Source organism: Bicyclus anynana, chromosome 16, assembly GCF_947172395.1.
Source record: "Bicyclus anynana chromosome 16, ilBicAnyn1.1, whole genome shotgun sequence".
Classification (NCBI taxonomy): Eukaryota; Metazoa; Arthropoda; class Insecta; order Lepidoptera; family Nymphalidae; genus Bicyclus; species Bicyclus anynana.
In genome coordinates, this window is record NC_069098.1 from 16,099,971 (window position 1) to 16,116,532 (window position 16,562).

The 16,562-nt window shown below is 46.8% G+C and overlaps 2 protein-coding genes across 4 annotated transcripts; one reads left to right on the forward strand and one right to left on the reverse strand.

Moving 5' to 3' along the window:
- Window positions 1–1,700: 1,700 nt before the first annotated feature.
- Window positions 1,701–3,641, reverse strand: LOC112055446 (zinc finger protein 467). Its single transcript, XM_052886284.1, has 2 exons — window positions 3,528–3,641; window positions 1,701–3,421 (listed from the first exon to the last, which is right to left on the reverse strand). The coding sequence occupies exon 2, from the start codon at window positions 3,398–3,400 to the stop codon at window positions 1,859–1,861; it is 1,542 nt and encodes a 513-aa protein (XP_052742244.1). The 5' UTR covers window positions 3,401–3,421; window positions 3,528–3,641; the 3' UTR covers window positions 1,701–1,858.
- A 3,376-nt stretch (window positions 3,642–7,017) lies between these two features.
- Window positions 7,018–15,962, forward strand: LOC128198863 (regulator of G-protein signaling 19). Of its 3 annotated transcripts, XM_052886286.1 has the most exons (5): window positions 8,116–8,363; window positions 8,536–8,783; window positions 11,964–11,972; window positions 14,148–14,463; window positions 15,603–15,773. In XM_052886286.1, the coding sequence occupies exons 1-5, from the start codon at window positions 8,119–8,121 to the stop codon at window positions 15,634–15,636; spliced, it is 852 nt and encodes a 283-aa protein (XP_052742246.1). In that variant the 5' UTR covers window positions 8,116–8,118; the 3' UTR covers window positions 15,637–15,773. The 3 variants fall into 3 exon arrangements, with proteins under 3 accessions (XP_052742248.1, XP_052742246.1, XP_052742247.1); XM_052886288.1 differs by lacking the exon at window positions 15,603–15,773 and having other exon boundaries at window positions 7,018–8,363; window positions 11,964–12,042; window positions 14,148–14,288; XM_052886287.1 differs by lacking the exon at window positions 8,116–8,363 and having other exon boundaries at window positions 8,567–8,783; window positions 15,603–15,962.
- The last annotated feature ends 600 nt before the right edge of the window (window positions 15,963–16,562 follow it).

The following is a 16,562-nucleotide window of genomic DNA, read 5'->3' on the forward strand; positions in this document are numbered from 1 at the left end:
TCATTACTTGAAAAAACAATTTTAAAAGTAATTACCAAGTATAAAATCAACACTAATGTAATTTTTCAGCACATGGTAGGTATGACTAATCTGCAGTGAATGTAGGGATTTTTATATTTTGTACAAAAATCAATATATTATCTTATATATATCATAGTATTACCTATTGCGTTATTTTAGTAGGCCTCGATGTCAGCTGTCACCTGTAAAGTATGTCGTACTATTTACGGGTCACCCTGTATAGTTGTACACTTCACGACACACAACTCGACATTGTACGCGATATTCAGGTATTATTTGTTTAAATAACGTTCGTTGTTGACCACAACTAACATTGAGTTGACTATTTTCCTCTTTTGAGCGCCTCATTTTTCATGCGCGTCACGTTTTTCACGGCAAAACGGAGCGATGAATTGACGTGATTTTTTAAGCGGAGATAGTTTAAAGGGTGGAGCGTGACAAAGGCTACTTTTGTCTGTTTAACCCCCTACTTCCCTAAAATTGGGGGTGGACGTTTATAAGGAGCATTCCGCAATTTTCAAGGAAGAAAGCTAAATATTGGTATGCAGACTATTTGTAACCATTTTAGAGTAGGGGTAGGGTACGGGTGTACGGTAGTAGGAGTAGAGTAGGTAGAGATAGGGATGAAGTGCACACAAGTCAAAGCCAAGTTTGACCGGCTCCGCTAATACCTGACGCATACAATGTCCAGTGGGGTGTTCAGGAACTGTAAAAATTGTATATACACAAGTTTACATGTAAAGGAATTAAACACAAAACTGTGCATGTGTGCGCTCAGTGGAGTCGCTAAACTCGGATCATTTTGTTGTGATTTTGTAGGCACGAAACGTATCCATTGTATAAAATATCGTTGGTATAGGCATAATATCTGATAGCTGATAGATAACTGATCAGCTGACAGGTAGTAGCTGGTAGTAGTCCGTGTAAAATGGCTGCCTAGCCCTGGCTACGTCACGTCAGCTGAACTGATGCATCGAGTGTGTGTGGAGGTATCTAGTGGGTACTTCAGCAAACCTATTGCGCTCATCTCATCCGAAAATATGTCGTCTACGAGTCTGATTATCCAGACCGAAAATCTTCAGTAAGTAGTAGTTATTATGTCACTGTGTTAACGGAAATGTAAGTATGTTATACGTCGTAGCATACAATACCTAAGAAGTAAGTAAGTAACGTTATAGCCCAGTAAAGATGTCCTCTGCATTTGATTCGGAGGGCGTAAGTTCGAATCCGGTCACAGTTCAAGAATTTTTAAATCTGATCAGCAGTTCCAAAAACAAGGCGCGCCGTGATGGTGGGAGTGTAGAGCGCGTCTATAGGTAAAGGTTTGTATGTACCTGCCTATACCTTTGGTAATAGGGTCTCTTTTATTGATTAACTTGTAACTATTTATTTCAAAATAACAAAAAAAATATATTGCGTTCAAGGTCAAAGCGCAAAAAAACGATTTTTGTGACTTTTAACCTTGAAATTTAATAGTTGCGTACACCCTACCATACATAGATTTTGAGACAACTTTTAGGGTGGCAATATACTTACAAGTATTTACAGACTGACAGCTTACAGCTGGGTATCTCGGGTTCCGAGATTCTTACTTAATTTAAGCTTACATGACTGGTCTACAAGGACTTCGAAATTCTTCAATCCTCTACTCAATTTTAAATTTAAATGAAATGCAGAAAGAGATGATCTAATTTAATTTTTTATTCAAATTCCATTTATTCAGTGAGAATAATAATATTATGTATGTTCATTTTCAATAAATATAATTACGAGTAAGGATACCTATAGGTGAGGTCTCGGTGCGGGCGGGGTGCGGGGCGGCGGGCGGGGGGCGGCGCTAGTAGCGCAGGCAGTGGTCGTGGTGCATGGCGTGCGCGTGGTGCAGCGGCGGCGGCGCGGCGTTCTCCTTGTCGCGCGCGTAGTGCGGCGCGAACGGCTCGGCCAGCGGCGCCGCCTCGAACTCGTCGCCCGACCCGTCCGACGCCTCCAGGTAGCCGAACAGCCGCGCCGCGCCCGCCGCGCGCGCCTCGCGCCGCCTGCCCGCCGGCGCGCCCGCCGCCGCCGGGCCGGGCGCGGGCGGCGCGGGCGGCGCGCGCGCCGGCGGCCCGGCGCCCGGCACCCTGAGCCCGCGGGCCTCGGCCGCGTGCGCGTCGCGCAGGTGGCCCGCCAGCGCCGCCTGGTCGTCGCCCAGGAACGGGCACTTGGCGCACGCCTTCTTGTTGTGCACCTTGTGGACGTGCGTGGCCAGCCGCTCGGCGCGCGCCGCCTTGTACTCGCACAGCGCGCACGCGAACGGCTTCAGGTGCGTGTTGAGGTGGCGCTTGAGGCACCAGTTGTCCACGCCCGACCACGCGCAGTAGCAGCACGCGTAGCGCCGCTCGCCCTTGCGCCGCACGGGGCTGGCGGCGCCGGCCTTGGCCTCGGCCTTGGCCAGCGGCGCGCGCTCGGCCCGCGGCGGCGCGCGCGGCTCGGGCGGCGCGGCGGGCGCGGCGGCCGGCTTGGCGGCGCGCCGGATGCGGTTGAGGTCGTAGGGCTGGTCGCGGTGCATGCGCAGGAAGTGCTTCTTGACGTGGTCGGCGCGGTTGAACTGCTTGTGGCACAGGTAGCAGTGGAAGGGCTTCTCGTCGCGGTGGATGTTCTCGTGGCGCGTGAACAGGTCGCGCCGGTCCGTGGCGTAGGGGCAGGCGGCGCAGGCGTAGCGCTTGCCGGGCTCGGGCGGCGGCTCGTCGCGCCGCTCGCGCGCCGCGTCCACCTTGGCCTTGAGGCGCGTGAGGTAGCGCGTGAGGTCGTCCAGCGCGGGGTTGTCGCGCAGCAGCTGGTCGGCCGCCGCGGGGTCGGAGCGGTGGTCGCGCGCCAGGTGCTGGCGCACGGCGCGCGCCCAGCCGCTGGCGAAGCCGCAGCCGGCCAGCGGGCAGGCGAAGGCGCGCGCCTGCGAGTGCGTGCCCAGCCAGTGCTCGGCCACGCGCGCCAGGAAGCCCACGCAGTCGCACTCGGCACACTTGAACAGGCGCTGCGCCGGGTTGTAGGCCGCCACGCGCGAGTGCGCCCAGGCCAGCGGCTCGTCGGCCGCCGTCCAGCGGTCCTCGGCCGTGGGGTCGGTGCGCGGCGCGAAGTTGGGCTGCAGGATGCCGGGCGGCGGGAAGCCGTTCTGCATCAGCGCCGCCAGCCCCCACGCCGTGATGTGCTCCTCGGGCCGCAGCTCGTCGTCCTGCAGCTCGCGCTCCACGCCCGGGAACTCGACGCCCACCACGCCCACGCCCGCGCCCGCGCCCACGCCCACGCCCACGCTCGCCTCCTCACCGTACAGCTTCTTGGTGATCTCCTTGAACATGTCCTCGCAGTCCATGGCGAGCGAGGCCACGCCCGCGCCCGCCTCCATGTCGGCGCGCGCCCGGCGCTCCTGCAACGGACGGAGGGTCAGGCGAGGCCTGCCAGCGGGCCTCGCCGCGACGGGCCGGTGCCGGGGGCGGGGGCCCCCTCCCCCGGTGCAGCGTGCACCCGCGTACCTGCTGAGCTGGGGAGCGACGCGCTGCCGGCGAGGGTCCGCACCTACTAGCGGGAGTCGGGCCCTCTCCCGCCGCCCGCCGCCACCCGCGCCGCCCCCCGCGCCGCCGCCCCAGCTATCGATCTGCGCCTCGCGGCCGGAGCGCGGCGCCGACACGGCACACCACGCACTACACAGTAGGTACACTGCCTGCTTAGACCATTAAAAACAATGGACCTGTTTCGCACCCAAATTCACCAACAAAAAAGTCTGTCGTCTTTTGAGGGGGGACGAGGTAAACTCAAACATTGAAAACATTTAACACCATTAAGTATATTCTGTGTCTGTTCTACACACAACTATATAATTGACTCGCAATACACACACGCGTATTTTTTACGCAGACTAACCAAGACATCGCTTAGACTATCCACAGAATATATAAATGGAATGTTCGATTACTTGATCGATTTTCTTGCTGTCCCGTCACAAATATCAATCCTTTTTAGAAATCGTTTTTATTACAAATTTCATAAAATTATGGTAGAAATACTTACAAAAAAAATGAAACGTTACTCCATCTTTTACTAAACTACAAATTTTTAGCTGTTTTTATACCATTCAACTACATAAACCGGCATTTTTACACGACGAAAACGATTACAACAATGAAACATCAATTCTTTAGCTGCAGCACAGTTTTTATAAACGCGTAAGATCATTGATTCTTGATCTTTGACATAGGGGTTACGGTTTACGAGGCAGGTCCTTTCTTTTTAATGATCTAAGACTGCCTGCGCTGCAATACACTAAACTAATTGATACATTTTGTTACCACTAGCGGACACCCGCGACTTCGTCCGCGTGGAAATCAATGTAAACTTTCAAGCCCTATTTCACCACTTTAGAGTTTGAATTTTAAAAATTTTTGAATCCCATTATATTTTGTATTTTTTTATTATTTATGAACAAATTTTTAAAACTGTAAATTTTCGCAATAAAAAGTATCCTATAACCTTCTCCGTATTATGGTCTTAAACCGTGCCAAGTTTCATTTGAATTCATTGATTAGTTTCAGTGTGATGCCCGAATAAGAAAAAAACACAGACAGACATACAAAAAATCAAAAAAAACATTTCTAGCTTCAGTATCGATTATATAATGACCCCCAACAAAAATTTTCAAAATATCTTCAATGTACAGAATGTACAATATGTACAGAATGTACAATATGTACAGAATTCGTATTATACTTAAGTATAGATTCTAGATAGCACTGGCGTCCGATATAACGTTTGTTGTTACAAATGGTATAAGTAAAATCTAAAATTGCGAGTAAATGTATGGAATTCGACCAGTTTTATTAAAAGTCTAGATATAGATAGAAGATAGATATAGGATAAAAGATAGATAAAGATTGAGCGTCGATGATCCTCGTAGAGCAGGAAGGTTGGCAGGTATAAAGAAGGGCGATCGTTACCTTGTACTATTCTGTGCCGAGACAGAGAGCCCTTCGGCGAAAAGGGCACGCAGGATAACCAGTACCTACGTAGGGTTTCTCGGGAATATACGACGGGTTCGTTAAGTATAGAGAATGAAATATCTTCTTGGTAAGAAAAAATATAACAGTACAGGTACAGGCAGGCATAGTTCAGATGTCTGTAGGTAGTAGGTACCTACTAATAAAGCAAAAAGTTTTCGATTCTCTTTTGTTTTTTTCTGAATGTAGTTATATGTTTGAATTGTTTCCGAATGTGCTCGCGAAAACGGAGACAATTTAAGTTAAATACCATGAAAAATTTCAATAAGGAGCAGGTACATCAAGACTTGAGGGAAACATTAGGTGTCCACGCTCCTCCATATTCTACAACTGCACGTTGAAGCGAGGAAGAGCGAGGAAGAGCTTCCACCAGTGACGAGCCAAGCTCGGGATGCCCTACGACCACAGTAACAGAACAAATGGTTAAAAAAGTTCAAAAAATAATTTTATTCAATCATCGTGTTACTGTTCATCGTTCATTATCGTTTTATAGCCGATGAAGTAAAGATTTCCATGGGTAGTGTCCATAATAATGTCCTCGACTGTTTGTGCACCAAAAAGTGTCAACGCGCTGGGTCCAAGATATTCACAAAGTTATTTGTTATGCCGCGCAGTTTGTTTATGACCCGCGTGGTTCCCGTTCCCGTAGGAATATGGGGGTAATATATAGCCTATAGCCTTCCTCGATAAATGGGCTATCTAACACTCAAAGAATTTTTCAAATCGGACCAGTAGTTCATGAGATTAGCGCGTTCAATCAAACAAACAAACAAACTTTTCAGCTTTATATTATTAAGTATAGATTTGTTTCGAGTACAACAAGATTCTGACCGATTTTTGTCTCGATTCATAACTACAAATGAAACCTGACTTCATCATTACGATCCTGAAACGGAACAACAGTCCATAACCTGCAAGAGACCGTCATCTCCAACTCCTAAGAAAGGGGAATGCCCACCGGCCACAACGTCGGTCCGGGGAACCCCGGTATACCCTCTTATAAGAGTACAAGGAGATGATAATATGATGTATAAATAAGGATTTGGTTAAATAATTGGCTTAATAAAAGTGTTTCTTGAAGAAATTTTTTTTTTTCAAAAAGTTTGCGGGTGTGCCAAAGCGGCGAAGTAACATTTGAAGCTGTATAATTTTTTTGTAATTTTTTTTTCTGTTACGTGTTGCTATCAACAAGCATTAACAAACAAAAAAACCAATTTTATGTCTTAGTGTCGTAAAACTAAGGCTGTATAGTCGACGATCTTTGCTTGTCCCCATTGGGAACAAACTAAAGATGAATTAAAAATGTAAAACGTAGGAGTAATTTTTTTTTGTTAAAGTTTAAAGTAGAATTATCAAGATTTTTTTAGATTTAGTTTTTTTAGTTTTAGATTTAGTAAATTGCCGGGTGGTTAGGGTAGGCCTGGGCCGGGGATGGGCGTTCCATTTTCTCCAGGCAATTCCATCCACCGCGCCGGCTAGTGGCGCCGGCAGTGGGCCCGTACCTCAGTCATTGAGCCACTATGGCGGGGTCTTCATATACGGAACATATAATAACATTGCGTGATGACATACGCGAGAAACAATATGGAAAACATAACTTGTTTTGTTTCACCGGCCACCGCTCACAAGTCCAAAGTTGCGAGGGCTGCCATGGAGGTGCTGGCTTTAAATCGATGGAGCACCCGCCGCATTCACGGCCCTCGCCCCCGGGATTGTATCGCTTTCCGTGGCTAAAGGAGCACCACAGAGAATATATCTCTATTAATTAGACATGGAGTCTGAGCCGAACTAGTCTCTAGCATGTGCCTTCCTTAGCTAAAGACCTTGTGCACGACATTGGTCCGCACCGACCTACTTACAGCGCCATAACTTCCCTACTCGTAAAACAATAATTAATCGAAGTAAACCAGCCGCTCACCCCACCCCCGCACCCCCGCACCCCCGCACGCCCCCGCACCCCTCGCGCCCGCCTGCGCTACCCTCGCTACATATTATGACAATATAATGTTCTGCTCGTAGCCCATGCAATATTCTAAACGTGTACTTACTCGAGCGTCGTGGAGACCTATAGGTACAAACAATAAAATATTATTGTTCTACGTCTATTACTTAATTTAAAATAAATTAAAAGTAAAAACCTTTTTAATCAACAAGTTTTTACCGTAGTAGCTACCGTAAACCGTCGACGAGTTCCCTTACTGTCTCCCGTCTTCATCACCAGACCCCTAATGATAGTCACAACACATCTAGATAAAGTTCTCATCAATACAAATTCATCAAGCCCAAACACAAGGTAGCTACTGTAAGCCGTCGAGGAGTACCCTTAATTGTCCCTCGTCTCCATCATCAGACCCCTAATGTTGTGCTGACAATAAATGATTTCTATTCTATTCTATTCTATTCTAATGACACAAACACAACACACAACGACGACATTATTGATTAATTTGAAAGTATACCCTCTCAAACGAAAAAGAATTTTTCCAATCGGTTCAGACGTCTTCGAGTAATCGGTGAACATACATAAAAAAAAAAAGATTACGACGCATTGATTTCCTCCTCCTTTTTTCGGTTAACAAAAAGGAATCTTTTTTTTTTTTATTCTTTACAAGTTAGCCCTTGACTACAATCTCACCTGATGGTAAGTGATGATGCAGTCTTAGATGGAAGCGGGCTAACTTGTTAGGAGGAGGATGAAAATCCACACCCCTTTTGGTTTCTACACGGCATCGTACCGGAACGCTAAATCGCTTGGCGGTACGTCTTTGTCTCTTGCGAACGAAGTTGAGGGATAATTGTAGTGTGTGTATGTAAAAATTTATTTTATATTTGGTACTACAGCAGAAAAACTAACAGCCTTGCATCGAATTGTGTTACTTGTAGATACCATTTACTTCACTGCTTTACCATTTACTACAATGATAACGATGGTGTGTTATAATCGTTCCATATTGTGATATGTGTACAGAGCGCTTTCGCGCCGAGGACTCGCCGGAGCGCTACGCGTCCGGCGTCCGGCGCCCGGCGGTCGCCGGCTGGGCGGGCGCGGCGTACACGCGGAGCGCGCGTATCAATGAAACGGGCGATGACGCGCCGCGGGCCGCGGCCGCCCCGCGCGATCGATACGAGCGGTTCATCGACCGCCGGGCGGGCGGACGGCGCGTGCGCGGCGCGCGCGGGGCGGGCGCGGGGGCGGGCGGCGCGCCGGCCCGCAGTCGCGCCCCGGCCGCGGCCCGTCCGAGAGCCGCAGCCTACGCGCGCCCCATGCCGCGCCCGCGCCGCCGCTAGCGCCGGCGCGGCCCGCCGCCTCCGCCGCAGGTGAGCGCCGCTGCGCCGCGCGCCGCCCCGCCGGCCCGAGCCGAGCCCGCGGGACGGCGCGCTATAAATACCGCGCCCTCGGGCGGCGGCTCCGCTCCGCGCCGCGGCGCCGCGAGCGGGGCCGCCGCCCGCCGCTCGCGCGCTCACTCGTGTCGTGTTCCCTGTGGCGCAGCGAACGGACGTTCGGCGCGACCCCCGAGCGCGCCCCTGCGAGCCCAGCGCGGAGCACCCGCCGGCCCCGCTCGAGCGCCGGGCGATGCGCGCGCCGCGGCCCGCCCTGCAGGCCTGAGCCGCGGCTCGCGCGCGCCGGAGCGTGGGGCCGCCGGCGCAGATGTGCAGCCTGGCAGCGCTGGCGCGCGGCTGCCGGCCCGCCGCCAAGCCGTGCTGCCTCTGCTGGTGCTGCTGCTGCTCCTGCTCCTGGTGAGCGCCTCTCGTCGGCTCGGTGACTCGGTGACACGGCGGACGGCTGGAGTGCGAGCGCTCGCACCTCTTGCGTCGGTTCACACATTCAACTTGTGCTCGAGCAGCACAGTGCACAGTGCATACACTGGTGCGTCAAAAGACTTCCGCAAAGCTGCAGCGCTGGTGCAATGCGTGTTCACTACGACTGTGGCGAGCTGTCGCAGGGGGACAGCCCGTCGGGTGACTTTGATGTGACGTTCGAACGGCCTCCATGACGGAGCTCCCGCCGCCCTGTGCGCCCCGTGCCGCCCCGTGCCCCATGCTGCCCCGTGTCCCCGGGCCACCCCGTGCCGCCCCGTGCCACCCCTTGTATACCTACAACTCCATTCAATATTACTGAAAGCAAATACCTAGTCACGTACGTGTTTTGCTCTCGATGCTTTTGCTCAGTTTCAATACTATTCGTAATCTACCTATGAAGCTGGCCCATGGCTGGTACGGTGGACCCCCTGCAGCAAAATTTCAGTGATTTCCCAAAACTCGACAAAATAAGTTGAAATGTAAATAAGTTAAAACATGCGAAAATTCAAATAGAAGAGGGTGAAGTAGGGGTTGAAAGTTTCAGTGATTTTCACGCGGACGAAGTCCAAAATAAATATTGTTCTTCAGTACCTAGTAGTATAATCCTAATATTTATCTACACGGGGTACCTACCTAACAAATGAAACGCGATTTTTTTCCTTCTACAAAGTAAGTTTTTCCAGCAAACGCGCCTAATTAATTGGTGAAATTCTTTAGCGGTGTTGTGCACTTCCGTGGGATCACGTGACCCTGAGCGACAATTCGTAACACTTCGGCCACGATGGCCACGATACAACATTGTGTGTGTTCGGGCCGGACAGAGAAATAAACAATGAACAAGTCAATAATTAAAAATACAAAAACCCGACTGCCTAACCTGCGCACACCTAGTCATCCGCCTCGAGTATTTTGTATAGCAATTAATACATAACGTTTTTCAACTGTAGATTTTTCTATATGGACATTTTAAAATCCTCTTGATGAGCCAAATTGATGATATGAATGTTTGTTAGTCTTTCACGCTTCAACTACTGAACTGAATTAGCTGAAATTTGGTATTAAGATATGTTATAGCCTGGATTAACACATAGACTACTTTTTATCTCGGAAAAATCCATGGTTCCCGAGGGATTTGTGAGAACTAAATTCCACGCGGAAGAAGTCGCGGGCGTCCGCCAGTTTAAATTATAACTCACTTGTACGGAAGATATATTGTATTGTAGGTTCCTCAATGATAATTATAAATTAGCCGATATTGATTCAAGTCTAGGCATTTCCTCTATCGCTCTGAAACTTTTAGAATAAACACTTTTTTCTAGTTTTTATGAATGCCTAATGTGGTAACAAATTAAACCATCACCTTAACTCGGTCACAGAAAACATATTATGTACAAGTACAGAAGATTCACTTACGAACAACACAATACGGCGCAATTTAGTTCGAACAAAATTATTAGCAAGCCGTTTATTTACCTACAGTTTTTATTTTTATTAAATCTACTCAAACAACGTTAGGATTGTCTTTAAATCAAAATAAAAAAAAAATATATTTGAAAATTTTTTGTTTCACCTCTACAGCGTCTCATAGTAGTCGTGTTGAGTCGTTTTTTTTTAACTTTACCTATCTAGGAACATTTGGGTTATTAAGACGAATCTGACGATATCTTAATTACGTAAATCCGTTTAGCGGTTTGCATGATATGAGGTATTAAACAATATTACATACATACACACATACAAGATACGCGCGAAAAGCCCTTCTTGCAGTCAATATAGACAGATACTGGATGTATCATGATAAAACGCAAATATATAACATTTGTAAAGTATGTACCTAAAGTCCGCCATTGCTTTCCTACGAGGCCTGTACGTGCTCGCGACATAGACTTTGTTTTTCCCGCGCGCGCTATATCTGTACGTGGCCGCCTTACCATAGTGCATGCAATGGCGTTGACGAATTATTATCGATTGTTTTGCTTTTGATCAATTTTAGTAAAATAAATAATACTTCAACATTATAGTGTAAGAGGCTGCGGACAACCGGCTGTATTCATTTGTTTATGTGAAGTGAACAATAATTTACTATTAATTAACCAGCGGACGCCCGCGACTTCGCGTGAAATATAGTTTTTCACAAATCGCCTGGGAACCATGGATTTTCCGAGATGAAAAGTATAGCCTATGTGTTAATTCAGAGTATTTATTTCCATTCCAAATTTCAACTGAATCGGTTTTGTAGTTGCGGCGTTAAAGAGTAACAAACATCCACACAAACTTTCGCGATTATAATATTAGTAAAAGTAAATTATTATTGTGTAAAAAAATAACGTAACTGAACTGATATTACTTTAGAATTGAGCGTTGAGCGATCCAATCCAATGAAAATTAAAATATTAACAATTCCCTTCATAAATTACACTCTGATAATTTATGAAGGGAAATTCATTTTCTTGTTTATTTCCTTGGATGGTCTCTTTAAGTCCAATATGGTGGAGGCGGACTAAGTTCTGTAACACTCCTACAATGTGTCGGCAGCCTTAGACCTAGTTCGGACTACATAAGTATTTTGGTCGAGTACGATCAATTTTTGGATTTACCGCTCAAAAATTGTTCGTACTCGACTAAAATACTTAAGTAGTCTGTACGGCCTATTAGCACGGCATCGCCGGGTAGATACTTACGTATCCGTTACGTGACGAGGCGTAATAGTGAGTTCTGAGTCACGTAAAAATTATGTATGACAGAATAATTTGTTCCCCTTTAAATTAAAAAAAAAAAATCTCCGGGGAAACTACAGCATTTTTTATGGTTAAGATTTGTTATAAATATTATTAATATAAAAAACTACTTCGCTAATAATGCATTATTAGTTATTATGAGTTTTTTAAATCACGGTTAAAGTAAGTACAATATTCGTCACCAGTATTTAATTTTGAAAAAAATTCCCTTGGCCTCATTTAAGTGCTTTCAATGAATATCTCATGTTGTACGTGTGTTGAGCTGATTGCCGAAGCATCAGCAATCGCAGTTTTCCAGTTTCCGGTGTTAACTAGTGTGCGGCGCCGTGTCGCCGCGTAGTGATGTAGTCTCTCACTCAAACCGTTCCTTTCATTCCAGGGCTAAGTGGTGAGTGCACACGCGTGGCGAGCGGCGGCGGCGCAGTGAGCGAGCGGGGTAGTAGTGTATAGAGAGGACTGTAAGTAGCCGCGCTGTCGGCGTGGGCGGGCGGGTGCGGTGTCGTGCTACATTCGTTATTTATCTGCGGGCGGAGAGCCCAGGAAGCTTTTCGTTTTTCAAAGCAGAGGTTCCCAAACTTATTTTTCTCAAAGACCATTTTGAAAACTTAGCTGGTTCCGGAGGTCCCCCTGCATTCTTACGATTGCCCAAAAGTCGATAAAATAAAATAAATTGTATCACGCCTGTATAATGCAGGCTAAGGATGTCCAGTTGTCGAGTGCGTGACAGCGAAAACGATTTCACTTTTGATTTTCTTTATCATAACTGCAAGCAGTCATTTACCGCGTAGTATCTTTTCCACTAGAAAGTCCCTTAGTATTCTTATTAATACAATATCTTTTTCCTCATTTCGTGTATGTTGTGGTTACGAGTATTGTAAATTTTTATTGACTTGACATATCTATGGGCTGAAGCTGTGGAGTATTAATTTTAGCCTGAGAGAACACTGTCTGAAAAACCTAAATCCGTATGATATCTTTACATGGATTGAATTAACATCATCGGGGTAGCACCGCCTTCAAATTGATCAGTAGGTGCTCAACAGCAAAGCAGCAGGTACATAATATGATGTTATTTATCGCTTTTTAGTTTAGTCAGTAAGTTTTGTTTTTGAAGTCGGTTTAATTTTTTTTTAAATAAAATATTGTTTTGTTCTTGACTAGACTTCAATCAATATTTACACAAAAGATTACGTTATTTAATAAAAGAATAAATACATTTTCATTTGAAACAGTATAGATCTTTTTAACCGACTTCAAAAAAAGGAGGAGGTTATCAATTCGTCGGAATCTTTTTTTTATGTATGTTCACAGGCGAAGACGAAGATTTGATTTTTTTTCCTTTGAGAGGGTATGCTTTCCAATTGGTCCCATAGTAATCATGTCAGGATCTGACGTTGGGATCCTGGAGAAATCGAGGGGAACTTTCAAAAATCGTAAGGGCGACTATAGCGTTTTATATTTTTTTCATTAACCACTTTAAAGCACTACAACTTCATGAAGGTCTGGAGTTGATCTCATGATGGAGTCGCAACACACACGAGGGAACTCTTTAACGGTTTACAACAGTTACCTTGTGTTTGAACTTGATAAATTTGTTTCGACAAGAACCTTCCACCTAGATGGGTTGTGATTGCCATTAGGGGTCTGATGATGGAGACGAGGGACAATTAAGGAACCTCCTCAAATGATTACAGTAGCTACCTTGTGTTTAGGCTCGATGAATTTGTATTGATGAGAACTTTAAATTTAGATGTGTTGTAACTATGATTTAAATAACACAGCACTACCTTGGTACCGCCTTCAAACTGATCGCACTGAGTGAAGAATATAAATACCGCCTTCAAACTGATCGCACTGAGTGAAGAACATAAATAGTAAATACATTTTTATAATTTTGAAGTCGGTTGTATTTTTTTATTAAAATTTTTAGTTCACAGTTTTGAACTGGATGTTCAAAAGAAGTTTGTTGGTCAATTTTTTTGTTATATCCCACCAAATATCGAGTAAATAGAAGAACAAAATATGTTTTGCGAAAATTTAATTGCTTGTTTTCTTGAGAATATCCAAGTAGAGTATTTTTTACACTAATCATTAAAAACACACAAAAAAGTAAACAAGAATTCTTTACTTATTTTATTCTTTCGTTATTTTGACATCACTTCGAAACTACTGAATTAATTCAAATGACACTTCCATGATTTGAGTTCATACTACGAAAAAGGTCATAGCATAGGTACTTTTTAGTGCGAATATTAAACCTAAGGGTGGTGAAATAGCGTTTGAAAGTTTGTAAGGAAAGTCCTTCACTTTTCATATTGGTGTATGTGTTATGCATTAAATATTAAAATTAATGTACATCAAGAATTTTCAAAAGTTCTCAACAATTAAAGATTTAATTGTTGAGGACATCACATCGATTCTTATGACTTAAGACACTAGTTTGTCTTTAATGGTAAGAAACAATTTGATGTCCTCGACAACGGCAAACCCAATGCCTGCTCGCTCGTCGGAGTCCGACCTGCGAGCAGCACGCGCTCGCACTAGTGCCGGCCCTGGCCCGCAGGCTGGCGGCGCGCGGCGCGGACGCGGGCCCCGGCAAGAAGCCGCGCGACGCGGGCCCGCTGGAGCCGCTGCTGGACGGCGACGCGCCGCCCTCGCTGGAGGAGGTGCGCGGCTGGGGGCAGTCGTTCGAGCGGCTCATGCGCAGCGCCGCCGGCCGCAAGGTGTTCCGCGACTTCCTGCGCGGCGAGTACTCGGAGGAGAACATCATGTTCTGGCTGGCGTGCGAGGAGCTCAAGCGCGAGAGCGACCCCGACGCCGTGGAGGAGAAGGCGCGCTTCATCTACGAGGACTACATCTCCATCCTGTCGCCCAAAGAGGTGAGGCGCGTCTCTCGTGCGCGGGCGAGACTCGTGCATTTGTGAGCGCATGGCGATTTATTCAGTATTAGTATTTAACATTGTTTCCAGGGTGTTGCCTGTCCCACTCGTACCAGTCAGAGATTGACTGAAGTCAGCCAGCTTGCGATATTGAGCCATCTTGTAATGTTGTAAAAGTCCAGCGGCGATAAAATATTTCGAAGAAATTTTGTGACATCTTCTTTTTTCTTCTAGGGGGTGATAAGTGATCGATACTGATGCCAAAAATAGGTAGGGTAGGGGTTTGGTAGGGTAGGGTGGGTGTAGTTTAGGGGTAGCGTAGGGTAGGGGTAGGGTTGAGTCCGTACTCATCCTCTGTATGGTAGGGTAGCTGTGGAGTGGAAGTAGGGTAGGGTAGTAGTAAGGTTTCACGGGGACGAAGTCGCGGGCATCCGCTAGTATTATAATAAATTATAAAAAAATACTATCGAACATTTAATTAAAATCTGCTTCTTCCCCTTATTGGTGCATAAGGAATCCGTACAGTTTCGCCATTTCATCCGTCCGTTTGTCTATCCGCCTTATAAAAAAAAATGTAGTGATAGTGGGGATGATTTTTTTATTCGTATGTCTTACAGTGTGGAGAATCGCTGGATAGATTTTTATAAAATAAATGGTCTTCGAAACACTATTTTTCGATTCAGGTTGTGAAAGACGTCTTTAATCTTGCTACTAGCGGTTGCTAGCCCGTAACCCCGCGCGTGCTTGTACCTGCCCTATGATAGTTAACCCTGGCTTACAACTGATAGTATCAGCGCTGCACTTGACCAGTATTGTAGTTAGAGGGCAGAACGGTATTAGTACCTAAGTCAAGCGGTCTTCCGCTAACAATTGATAGTGTTACTTTGGGTATTTGCCATCCTTGACACGTACAGCTTAGGACCTGCTCGGAGGCTACGGCTCCGCCGACATCGGATTTAGTTATTCCCCGACATATATAACAATGATTTGTTATTCACGTCTATATAGTGAGGATGTTTTTTTTCTCGTTTATCACATAACTGAAACGTCCAGAATCATATTTTGCATGTTCATACATGCCTGACCACCGGCGGCGTGGTGGCAAACCTTCGCCGCAGAGTAACCGAGCGTCTGCGCAGGTGTCGCTGGACTCGCGCGTGCGCGAGACCGTGAACCGCAACATGGTGGAGCCCACGCCGCACACGTTCGACGAGGCGCAGCTGCAGATCTACACGCTCATGCACCGCGACTCGTACCCGCGCTTCGTCAGCTCGCCGCTGTACAAGACGCTGGCGCGCCTGGCCGCGCCCGAGCCGCCGCCGCCGCCCGCCGCCGCCGCCGCCGCCGCCGCCGCCCCCACGTAGCGCTGTACATACTAGGTTAGGAGAGGGCGGCGAGCGCACTGGTCCACCGCCGCGTGGCGCGTCTCTAGTTAGAAGCAATAAAGGTGGACCAATTAAGTTTGCCCGCGAGTCAACGAATAAATCTGTTCATGTAAACGTGTGTTTCATTTGTCCGACCGCGTCGCGTCGCGTCGTTTCGTGTCGCGTCGCGTCGCGTCGTGTCGCGTCGCCTGGACCGGCCGGTGCAGTACGAGAGGTGCTTGCTTGACTTCCCAGAAAATTGAAAATTATATGAACGTCAAGGACGACGTCATTATCTACTAAAGTCCCCGTCGTATTTGTTTTTTCAAGTAAGCAATTGTAGATCATGCAATTATTAATATCATAAGGACAATTTTTATAGATAAATGTGTGATGTACAATCGTTATCTGTAATATCTATCTATCTAGACTTAACTATTATAAAACTATAATAGGACCAATTCTGTGCATTGAGATGTTTATTTGGAGTCCTCTCATAAACTATGAATACAATTTTTGGAACACGACGGGCACTTCCACATTTCATTATAAACGTATCCCTAACGTTCGTGTATATATTCAGATTTCAGGGAAATTATGCAATTGAATTTGGCACCGGGCGGTGGCTGTGCCGCTCTGTGCACTGGCCGGCACGGCACCGCGTAGACCTTACTGTGCCGTCGGCCCGTGTGCTGTGCTGTGCCGCGCACGGCATCGCGTAGACCGTACTGTGCT

Excerpts from the sequence above, each read along its gene's own strand:
- LOC112055446 (XM_052886284.1), bottom strand. The coding sequence starts at position 3,400 with ATGGAGGCGGGCGCGGGCGTGGCCTCGCTCGCCATGGACTGCGAGGAC.
- LOC128198863 (XM_052886286.1), top strand. The coding sequence starts at position 8,119 with ATGAAACGGGCGATGACGCGCCGCGGGCCGCGGCCGCCCCGCGCGATC. Across the intron at positions 8,364-8,535 it reads GCCCGCCGCCTCCGCCGCAG|CGAACGGACGTTCGGCGCGA; the intron begins GTGAGCGCCGCT and ends CCTGTGGCGCAG. Across the intron at positions 14,464-15,602 it reads CCATCCTGTCGCCCAAAGAG|GTGTCGCTGGACTCGCGCGT; the intron begins GTGAGGCGCGTC and ends GCGTCTGCGCAG.